General features: G+C 38.1%; 2 protein-coding genes across 2 annotated transcripts; one reads left to right on the top strand and one right to left on the bottom strand.

Moving 5' to 3' along the window:
- Positions 1-659: 659 nt before the first annotated feature.
- On the bottom strand, positions 660-6,971 carry CBG21368 (the record flags this gene model as incomplete). Its single annotated transcript, XM_002646908.1, has 8 exons — positions 660-720; positions 919-1,057; positions 2,545-2,679; positions 2,727-2,807; positions 2,904-2,996; positions 3,401-3,439; positions 5,994-6,124; positions 6,709-6,971. 8 exons carry the CDS (start codon positions 6,969-6,971, stop codon positions 660-662), a joined length of 942 nt encoding a protein of 313 aa, XP_002646954.1.
- A 2,024-nt stretch (positions 6,972-8,995) lies between these two features.
- CBG26182 lies at positions 8,996-11,775 on the top strand (the record flags this gene model as incomplete). Its single annotated transcript, XM_045242903.1, has 6 exons — positions 8,996-9,308; positions 9,893-9,979; positions 10,029-10,229; positions 10,670-10,975; positions 11,559-11,682; positions 11,730-11,775. 6 exons carry the CDS (start codon positions 8,996-8,998, stop codon positions 11,773-11,775), a joined length of 1,077 nt encoding a protein of 358 aa, XP_045100415.1.
- Between the last annotated feature and the right edge of the window lie 188 nt (positions 11,776-11,963).

Here is an 11,963-nt window from a genome sequence, read left to right as displayed (position 1 = left end):
ATTAATTTTTTTCGATTAATTACACGAAAATTGGAGCAAAAACTATGAAAAACGAAGGAAAACGGAGAAAAATCCCAAAATAAAATTTCCCAGTGATGACGTCATCAGTCCATGGCCGTGGCCGAGCTGCGGGGTTTTCTCTTCCATGGGAAATTTCGCAAAATTCACAGCTTTTCGCAAATCCCATTTTTCTCTATTTTCCTTCATTTTTCATAGTTTTTGCTCAAATTTTCGTGGTAATTAATCGAAAAAAATGAATTTAATAGTTTTTGTAGTGTTTTATTGCCCAGTTCGAACAATTTTCGAAAGAAAATAGCTCATTTTGGGCCAATTTTTGGGATTTTTGAATTTTTGTGGGAAAATCACTGAATTGTGATTGTTTCCTTCATTCAATAATTTAGAAAATTATAAAAAAATGAGAACATTTCAATTACCACGAAACTTGAGGAAAATTGAAAAATTGGGAAAACTTGAGAAAAATTGAAAATTTGGGAAAAATTGAGAAAAATTGGGAAAAACGGAAAATTTGGCTAAAAAAATTGGGCAAAAACGAAGGAATATTGAAAGCAAAAGGAAATGAAATAGAATTGAGAAAAAACAATTAAGAAAAATTGGTAGTGAGGGAAGTATGGACTGGGGTTTAAAACCTAAATTAAACATTAAAATCCTGAGTTTGTGAAATTTGTGAAGATTATTTTACAGTTCTCTATTGTGTACGTTCTAGAAATTTCGAGACTCAAAAATTCAAAACAACTAATGCCTTTCAGCAAATGCCCAACAATTTCCACAATTTTTTTTTCATAAAGAGTGAAATATATGACACAAAATCAAAAAGAACAATCAAAAGACAATGAGAAGTGAAAATTTTCTGCCGTAGTTTTTGAAAATTCAGAAATATTGAGATTCTGAAGTTCTGACATTCTGAGGTTTTGAGGCCCTGAAATTCTGAAATTTTGAAGTTCTGAAATTCTGAGATTCTGAAATTCGGAAGTTCTCAGATTTTCAGCTTCTGAAGTTCCGAAATTCTCAGATTCCGAAATACTGAAATTCCAAAGCTCTGAAATTCTAAGAATTCTGAGATTTTCAAGCTCTGGAATGCAGGAATTCAGAAACTCCTTCAAAAAATTGTACCCCCGAATCACAAGCGTTGTACCCCTGCTTGAAATGGGTTGTACTCCAGAATCATTGGTAGTTTTCACCCCCAAATTTTTGAACCTACTAATTTTGTACCCCCGAATCACCAATTTTGTACCCCTAAATCAGTTGTACCCCCTTGTACCCCCCAAATTTTTTGCCAACTATAGGATTAGGCCGAAAGCCTTGTTTCTTTTGGTAGTATGGGAGACTCTGTGGTAAGAAGTAGTATAAGAGACCTTGGTAGTAAAAGAGACTTGGTAGTATGAGAGACACATTGAAAAAAAGTAGTATAAGAGACAGTGGTAGTAAAAGAGACTCGGTAGTATAAGAGAAAAGTAGTATAAGAGATGGTTGTATAAGAGAATTTGCCGAAATCTCCGAATATCTTGCAATAGGCAATTTTTCTTCAATCAGCCAAATGTTTCTGAATTATGAATGAGAAGAAATAATGTTGGACAGTTATCTCTGTTCCAAACCACATCAAAAGCGAAATTACATTCTTGAATAACTACATGGAAAACAAAAAAAACCACTCATAATATGTAACGAATGTTGGAAAAATCAGGCAGCTATGAGCGCTGAAACTGTAGAATCCGACTTGATGTTTACCACATGAGATTCAATGCGATGTACCCTCTGAGACAATGCGATGTACCCCCTGAGTATTTCAGAGATGTACCCCATGAGAAAGCGAAAAATGTACCCCATGAGATTATACCTAAAATGTACCCCATGAGACTATGTACCCTCTGAGACTTTGTACCCCATGAGCACGATGTACCCCATTCTGATGTACCCCGGGAGAATGGGCCAGCAAACATTTTATCAGTTCACAGATTTTCGTTACCTCTAATAGAAATTGAGATAAGTGAGCTGAAAGAGCATGTATAAAAAGGCCTCCTATTATAGTGTTTACGGTAATTTGTATTATATCTACAAACTTTTTTATAACGACATGATATTTTGTTTTATTGTTAGTTTTTTTTTCCAATTGAAGGTTAATTTTTATGAAATAAATATACATGAAATAAATAAAAAACCCTACTGAAGGTGATGACATTTTTAAAGAGATTTCTTGAAGTTTCAGTCAGCTTTCGAAAGTCAAAAACCTGAATCCCTATGAATTTTTTTGAAGACGACTAGAAAGCTCGACAACACTTTTATTAACTTTAAAACGTTTCAAAAACTTGAAATCTTTGATAGAGAACATGAGAAATGAGTTACATTTTGAAAATGGACACATGGGTTTCAAAATTGATAGCGAAAAAAATAAAACCGGGGAAGAAAACGTAGAAATTATGGAATAAAATGAAGAAACATTTGGACCATTTTATAACAATTCTCATGGCATGTAGCGGTCTGAAAATATACCAGAAATATTTCAGATTCTCAAATTTCAAATCTCACTTTGCGAATGCATCTCCTGTAACTGTGCATGGAGCCAGACAATTTGTGCCTGAAGATTCTGAATCGTGGTTCTTGAAATCTCGCTGTTCTGGATTTCCATGTGCAAATAGTCCTCGATTCGATCCTTGGCGGTTTCTGGAAATCAAATTTTGGAATCTAAAAATTTAGTGTTGCTTACTAACCAACTTCCGCTTTCTCCTCGACCAGCTTTTCAATGGTGTTCTGAAGAATGAACGCTTGCTCTTGGAGTTGGCGGTTTTGTTCTGAAAATTTGAATTTTTATTTCAGACGCATTTTGAAGTCACTTTTCATATCCTAAACAAGTTTGCGAAAATTTCTAAATATTTCCAAAATGTTACCTTTAAGTTCGTTCATTGTGACTTCTGGATTCTGGTTTTCCTGATGAGCATCGTTGATCACAAAATTCTGGAGCTGACGTTCAAGGACTTCCACTGGAAAAATTCCAGAATTTTTTTTGAAGAAAATTGAACTATCTTAAAACATTTAATAGAAGAGCTTCCATACTGTCAACTTTGAAATGCCTCGCATAGGAACCGAGATAAATCCGCTCAAAGTTAATAGGTCGGCAGCCAACAGCCTAGCTCAGCCGGCAAGCTTGTCCACTTCGAGCCAAATTTATCTCGTTTTCTGTGGAAGATATGGAAACTTTGTCAACTGATAAAATGTTGGCGATATTGTGATAAACAATATATCAGTTGACTACTTTTATATATCTCTGAAAGGGAGCGGAATAATTAAACTCAAGTTAAGCATGTGGTCTGGCCTTCTATTAGAGCTTTTACCGTAAACGTTTTAGCTAGAATTCAACTGAACATCAAAAAAACCATAAACTCACTTGGTGTCGACATTGTTGTTTTACCAATAGTTTGATTTTCTGAAAATTCGAAATAATATTAAAAGAGAAAAAAAAATTAATTTTAAAGTTTTTGCACCTTTTAGTTCATTAAAAGCTGAAAAAATGATACATCCTTTCAAAAAACAGCATGTAACTATTGGCAACGAGCCAAGAATTACTTGCCACACCTGCGCCTCTTGCACTTTTCCATATCACTCTCTTGCCTGGCTGCGCATTTTGAAAAAAAAAGAAACTAGAACATGTGAGTTAAGACAGAGCAGCGAGTTGTTATTTTTCTCACTCACACAATCAGAATAAAATGTATCAGACATGTATACACCTCTGGTTGTGAGAAGAAATTGTGGGTGGGTACAAAGAAAAAGAACAAAAAATATGATATGGAGATTGGTTTTTTTTTGATTAATCTTGGGTCGGGAGGTGTCGGAAAAAAAGTATTGGGTATAAAGTCTAAATTGGTACTTTGTCTGAAAAAGGGAATTTGAGGAAAATCAGGAATAGAGCTAGAGGAAGCTGTGAGAGTACCGTAGTACATCCTATACGTGCGCTTTGAGCTCAATTATCACGGTTTCTATAAAAGTAATAAAAAGTTGTCAACAAATAAAATGTTTATCATAATATCAGCAGTATTTCATCAGTTGACTACTTTTCGATATCTAGCATAACAATTGAGATAATTGAGCTCAAAGAGAGAGACATCTACAGTACTTCCATTGCTTTCAACTTTGAGCCAATTTTTTGTGGTCTCCTGTAAGAGATATCAAGAAGTGTGTAACTGATAAAATACTAGTGATACTATGGTAAACATTCTATCAGTTGACTAGGAATGAGATATCCGTGCTCGAAGTTAACGGTTTGGTTGATTTTCCAGGCCATCAAAGTTCAAAAGACCAATATTCCAAACACCCGGAAATCTAATAATTGCATTCCTAAACTTTCTAATCTACATAATAAATGAGTTGATGACTAGTTGCCACATAGGACACATTATAGTTCAGTTCCCTGTTTTTTTTTCATTTTTTCTAGAAAGTGCTACAGTAATCTGAAAATACCATAAAACAGTTAAATATTACGCTCTCAATTTTGAGCCTACATATCTCGGTTTCTGAGAAAGATATCAAAAAACTATCAACTGATAAAACGTTGCTGATATTGTGATAAACATTTTGTCAGTGGACACCGTTTTGATATCTTTCACAGGAACTGAGATAAATTGTCTCAAAGTTGAGTGGCATTCTATTAGTGTGTTCACGATATAGGTCACCTGAAAAATTCTGCAGGGTCCCTACTTATGAAATTTCGATACCCAATGTTTATTTTAGAATCTCCCTCTTCCTTTCCACAAATCATTACAAAAACGTTTGGAGCATTTTGGAGCCCACCACCACCTGCTCCTCCTCGACCTCTTGAGTTTCATTCGTAACGTTTTTCAATTTTTACAATTAAAAACATGACCCGCGACGTCCCCGACGCCAGCTGTGTTGTACTTTTCCACAGCTGCCAGTTTTTGGGTCATCTTCTTTTCACATGTTCCTCTATTTTTTGTCCTCCAGGTTTCATGACCTTAACTTTAATCACGGCCGGCCCGGCTCTGCTTCAAATAGCCTTATTCTCACCACACCATCAACGTTGACCCAAATTATCTCACTTCTTGTGAAAGATATCAAAAAGTTGTCAACTGACCTAAAATGCACCATAATATCAGCAGTCTTTTATCAGTCACAGTTTTTTGCTATCTATTACAGGAACCAAGATATTTAGAATCAAAGCACTAAATACAGTACTTCCCGGTTCATTAGACCAATCAGTCATAAAGCAAGCGTCATAGAAAGCGTCGGTGTAACGATCAGTAGTGATAAGGAGCTCAAATAACTCTTATCACTAGTAAGGGTGACCGCGGTTCTCGTATTCGGTCACTTAGAAATGACCCGCAGCGTCTGCTAACATCTGTTTCTTGTCTTACTAGTCGTTTCTTTCTTTTTCCCGTTCTAATCGAGCTAATTGAGATTTTTCCACTCATTGAATCCCTTAATACACAAGTTTGGCCTCTTATGAATGTTTTGAAGCATATGTGGAAAACCTGCTATCAAAGACAGTGTCAGTTTCAAATCAATTCGTTCGCCTGCAATTAAAAATTGATAATGACTATTTTTTTGGAACCTGCGTTTGACAAGCAACTTTCGACAGTGTTTGGAGCATACAAATTTTAGCCGGATTCATTTAGAGCATCTCTGCATAGTCAGAAAGCTATATCCCATTGGATAGTACAAAAATTAACTAATCCTACTGTGAAATTCGAATTCAAAAGTTCATTAGACACTAGAAGAACATAAACCTAGCCTTTTCAGAATTCTATAAATCTGAAAATCAGAATCCAAGACTCTAGAAATTCTAGAAATCCAGAAATTCCAGATTTACACCTTTTTTGACTCGGCCCTAAATCGCTATCCATACATACTGTAAAACCTGTGACAGAAGAGATTCCACGCTGCTAAGTTTGAGCCAATTTATCTATCGGCTCCTGTATTAGATATGAAAAAGTTATCAACTGATAAAATGTTTTTCATATTATCACCAGCATTTGATAAGTTCACAATTTTTATATCTTTGACAGGGACCGAGATAATTGAGCTCAAAGTTAAAGGGTCGGTAGCCAACAGACGGCAAGCACCCACTTTTCCATTTTGAGCCAAATCATCTCGGTTCCTGTAAAAGCTATAAAAAATTTAAACTAAAAAAATATTTATCATACTATCACCAATATTTTATCAGTTGACAACTATTTTATATCTTGACCAGGAACCGAGATAAATTGGCTCAAAGGTGAAAAATAGGAGGTCCTTATATAGCAGGTTACACGGAATCCAGGTTTAGTATCTTTTTCACCCGAACTGGTACCTTTCACACCTTAATCTAGTACCTTCCACACCCTGAATTCCTATCCGTATCAAATTTTTTTGCCCCATGAACTCCTCTGACAAGTTCCCTTGTTCCTCTTCTCCTCCGTTTTCTTCTCCGGCGCCCCGACACTTCCAGAATCCTCTCGTCGCTCCGCCGAGTCAACCAAACCATTCCTCTTCCGTCTCCACCCTCCGAACCCCATACTATTATCTAGTCCACATGAACTCTGTTTCTCTCTCCATGCTATGCTTGGCACTTTCTAGCCCCCTTCGCTTGTTTTCTACTCGGCGACGGGCACCAGCAAAAGAAATAGAAGATACGAAGCTAGAGAAGGAAATTAGAGACAAGGGGAAAGTGAGAGAGTGGTTAGAGAGGCGCAGAAATATTACATAGCGGTGTGACGGGGGGAGCGAGAGGGGTTGCTTGCAACGGGCCAGGAGGAGGGGGGTGAATTTTTGCGGCAAAGGAGGGCAGAAGGTGGTGCGGGAAGAAGAGTACGAGAAAAGTATGAACGTGTGGTCTTGTTGGAGAGGGAGGGATCCTCTTCTTCTTCTTCTTCTGGCGCGCCATGACACCCCGCTACCACACACAGAGCAATATAAGGGCGCCTCTCTCTGCATCTCTCTTGATTTTTGCAGTTGGGTACTCTCATTTCGTTCTCTATAGTCTTTGCTTCTTTTTCAATTAGAACAAAAAGTTTCGATTTAGGGATTGGGTCTGGGGTATTCTGAGATACATGGGCATTCTTGGGATTGGGGTCTGGAAAGGGGGCGGAGCCTAGGAGGCTACAATGAATCCTTTGGAGTCAAGTTTCAGATGGAGACGGACAGATTCTGGATAATCGAACTCTCAGCTCGACCTCATAAGTAATGGGTTTTAGGCTCATGGGTTCCTGAGTTTCTAGATTCTTGGATTCTTTGATTCTTGGATTCCTCAGTTCCTGGATTCCTGGGTACCTGGGTTCCTGGGTACCTGGGTTCCTGGGTTCCTGGGTTCCTGGGTTCCTGGGTTCCTGGGTTCCTGGATTCCTGGTTCCTGGATTCATGGATTCTTGGATTCTCGGATTTTAAGATTTCAGGACTTTTAGATTCTTGGATTCTTGGATTCTTGGATTCTTGGATTCTTGGATTCTTGGATTCTTGGATTCTTGAATTCTTGAATTCTTAGATTCTTGGATTTTTAGGTCCTTGGGTTCCTGGGTTCCTGAGTTTCCGGACTTTTCTAAATATCAAACATTTCCTTTTGTTTTGATTCAATTTTCAACTCTAATCAGTATCCATTCTAATCACTACTAGCCTGTCAATAAATCAACTGCCCAAATATCCCATTAAACATCTTTTCTTGTTCTCCCCCTTCCCTTCCCCCGTCCGCGCCCCTGAAATTTATATCTACCTAACCCCAAAAAATGTTCTATGTGTGTCTTTGTATTATCAAATTGCCAAGGAATTCACTCTCGATGTTTTTCACAGGAGAGATACCCATCTTTCTTCTCTTATCTATTGGTTTTTTTGACGACAAAATGCGGCAAAATCTGAAGGTCATAGGTTTTAGAAACCATCCGGTTTCGAAGAAAGTTCGAGATAAGAATCTAGGAATTCAGAAGTTGGCAAGTTTAAAATCGAATTCTCAAAAGTTCAGATTCGAACCTAAAAATCCCGATATTTCGAAATTCGAAACAGTGGAAAAACCAATCCTTGGGCTTAAAAAAATGCTATTTTTTGCCGGCTTTGAGCATTGATGATTTTAAAACAGAACTGCCCGAAGCAATTGTTTCCCTGTTCCTTATGAAATTCCCGTCATTTTAACCACAATATTGCCTATATTTGGCTAATTTTGATTTTCGACCATTTAGACCAAGGTTCAAATGCAAAATCAACCAAATATAGGCATTATGGGGTTCAAAATGTCAGAAAATTTATAAAGATTTTAAAATTCCCGTCATTTTAAACCCAATCTTGTTCGAATTTGGTTAAGCTTGATTTTCGACCATTTCGACCGCGGTCGAAATCCCAAATCGGCCAAACGTAGGCATTATGGAGTTCAAAACGGTAGAAATTTGTCGGAGATTTTGAGAATAGTTATCCCCACTGTTTTAATGAAATTTCGGCAAAGAAAAAGTCGGGTTTTTTCATCTCCCTCTACCGTAATCCCATTTCCCTGCTCTCTCATTTCCATACCCCACGTCATCCATCCATCCCTCGTCATTCAATTCTCGTTACCATCAATCTCCGCTCGCCAGCCCAATTTTCTAGACTTCAAGCAGAGCCACAGTATGTTACGGGGCGGAGCCAGAGCCACTTATTGAGCTCGGCAAGGGAAGAGGACGAGCCGTTTCGACCCCCCACCAGACTGCTAAGGCCACGTGTTCTTCTTGGCACTGTTCCAGAGAAGCTTTCAATAATCTCTGTGTTTCTTCCCTCTCGCCCGCTCCCAATTTTTTCTTTCTCGTTCAGTCTCCTTCGCCGCGGTACGGAACAATTTCATATATCTATCTGTCAATTTTTCTTTTCTCATTTTTTCTGTTCTTTCCCTTCATCTTGGGGTCATGCGTTGCCAGTCAACGATTTCCAATAGATTGTCTTTTTTCTTTTTTTTTTCTTTGATGCGCTTTTTAGTTTAAACAATTCAAGAACTTTCAGAAATCAATCTTAAAGTTTGTGTCTTAAAAATTCAACAATGAGCTTCCAAGCCAATTCGTCTACACCAATCGTTCAACCATTGCCAGCCAACGTCCAGAACCTTCGTCGAGCTGCTCCAAACCACCATCAGATGCAAGAGGACCAAACAGCCAACAAACGAGCTCGGATGCTGGATCCAATGGACCAACAAACTGAGATGGATGGATGGATCCATCAACAGCAGTCCCCCCAAAATCTCGGACAAGCTGGATCATCACCCTCCAATCACCAAGAAGGGGACATCCTAGCCTCCCAGCCAGCTCCCATGCTCATGGATCATGAGGAACAGCTCCATCCTGGCTTCTTCCAAGGTGAGCATTATATCTAGGGACTCAAATGGGGGGGGGGGGGGGGCTATTTTTCTGGGGCTTCAAGGGTATAGTCTTTTTTTCAAATTGGGTACGATTCCTCAAATTTTAGGGTCTATTCAGTTACATAATAAGCCCATATTTTCTCTATACAAAGTGTTCGAAATTCAATAAAGACATTATACATGACTATATGCCTTGTCTACGAAACGTGTTTGATGTTTGACCCATAGCCTATGGCCCGTAGGTTTAGTCTACATAACAAGAACACAAAAAAGGTGGGGAAACGTTCTGCATGTCTTTTGGCGTACAGACGAGACGCGCGAGATAGCCATCTTCATGCCAAGTGAGAAGTGTTGAAGTGTTAACGAGGGAGGGGGGGGGGCGAGGGGGTACGGTACAAACGCCAAAGATCAGTGTGAAATTGAGACTCTTAATTTGAGACGGATAGTGATTGTGAGAGAGTTGATGATATTGAAAATTGGCTTGTTTCAATGGGAAAAATCCTGTAATACTGCATACAGTAATGAGAAAAAATCTTACGCTTTTAGTTAGAAAAACTAATGCAACAAAATATGCATTTTCAGGACCATTGGTACCCACCGAGCTGCTTCTTCAAAACCAAGAGGCTGATCCAGAGGAACCTGAAGGCTGTCCCCGTTTTCGTTGCAAGAGTGAGTAGCATGAATGACTAGAATTACACCTAACCAAGTTCACTCTCAGAATTGGAGAGGACCGTAAATAGACTCCGCCAAGAAAGGAATGATTATAAAAATAAGTGTGAAAAATACAAGGATTACAAGAGAAAGTATAAGACTACTGTCGCTGAAAATGAAGAGTTGAAGGATTATAAGAAACAGTGTGAAGCTATGGCTGCTGAGATGAGGAAATTGAAGGAGGAGAACGAGAAACTGAAGAAAAATGGTAAGTGTTTCATAATATAAATTTATCATACAGTTTGTTTTCAGACTTTTGACTATTTTCAGAAGTCTAGAGCTCCGCTGTCAGTATTCCGATCTCTTTGAAAATATTGGAGGGAGATAAACAGACCCAGATAAAAAAAATACACGGTCACAGAGTTGTTTGAAAATTTCTTTTATTTTTGATTCTTGAAAGATACCCCTTTTTGGCCCGTTTTGTTCTGCAAACGTTTGAAAGCAGGTGTATTTCAGAAATCAGCAAACAAGGAATTTTCAAAAAATTATGTGAATGCAAAGTTTTCAATCTAGGTCTGTTTCACACCTTCCAGAATTTTCAGTGATTGGAAACTTGTCAGCCAAGCTCGAGACTCCTGAAAAAATCCAAAATCTGAAAAATTACATCTTATTTTTTATCTTATTACTGTATATTTCCTTGTTTTCCAGGTATTGCCGTCCTCAGCCCACTCACACCGGACAGCCTTGCCGAGCAGCAGCCTTCAACGTCTTCATCAGTTCCAGTGAGGACCATCAAAGAAGAACCCATCGATTACGAAGATTCGGAGCCTCTCCCGTCAGTGGATAAAACAGCTCAGTGGATCGAGTCCCTGCTCCAAGACGAGGATTTCCAAATGATTCGGAATCCGAACGCCCTGCATGTAATTCCGGAGGATGGTTTCAAAGACCGCAAAGATGCATTAATTTTTTTGATGAGTAATACACCGGAGTCTTATCAGTTTGAAAACAATAATGGTAAGTTTTTATTTGGTTCTATAAACATCGATGAAAGCCTTTGAAGATTTCAAAAATTATGTTTTCAACCAGGACAATTATAAGATAGTCCCTCAAGACGTCCCAAGATTGAGGAGGGTGGACTTTTTCTATAAATCGATTAAAAAGGACGGCGAGTTGCTTTTTTTTTTCCATTTCTCTGTATTTTGATATATTTTGGTTCTGGTGAAAAATACCAAAGGGTTGTCAACAAACAAAATGTTTATCATTTCATTAAAAGTATTTTTTAGTTGAACACTTTTCCATATTTTCACAGAAAATGAGATATATGGGTTCAATTATTCTATTTCTCTTATAGAAGCCCACCCAATGTTGAGCTCAATTCTGAGCTCAATCTCGGTTCCTATCAAAGATGTGAAGAAATAGTTAACTAACAAAAACTTCATCATATCATCAAAAACATTTTATAAGCTTATCACTTTTTGACATCTCTTACAGGAACCGAGATAATTGAGCTCCATTTGTTCTTGTAAGGCGGGTTCCTATTCGAAGACCTCTGCTTCCTTTGATCCAATTTGGGTTTCTAAATTCTAAAAAATACCAGGTTCCACCTGGAAGTCCCTGAACAAGACTGAGAAGCAACAATGGAAGGACTCTATTAAAAAGTTGGCGGCCATGAGGGACGAACAAGTGAAAGTTGGCTTGATAAAGATATTGAATGTCGATTCGTAAGTTTTTACTCTTTTTTCTTCCTTAAAAAATATTCGTTTTCCAGAATCGTTCCAACTTCGCTGCCTCAACTCTTGCCTGTCCAGCAATAATCTCCTAATATTCCTTATATTCTTCTTCATATATTTCATCTTGTCCCGTTCCTCCTCTTTCTCCCCATTCCTCGCCACCGGCCCAGTGTCCAAGGGTACATCGAAAAAGGGTACATCGAGTTCTTAGGGTACATTGGATTGTTCGGTACATGTAGGTGGACAAAAAAAGTCAATCAATATTTTATACA

The sequence above is a fragment of the Caenorhabditis briggsae genome (assembly GCF_000004555.2).
Source record: "Caenorhabditis briggsae complete genome, chrII, whole genome shotgun sequence".
Lineage (NCBI taxonomy): Eukaryota > Metazoa > Nematoda > Chromadorea > Rhabditida > Rhabditidae > Caenorhabditis > Caenorhabditis briggsae.
This window is presented reverse-complemented; position numbering and strand designations above follow the sequence as displayed.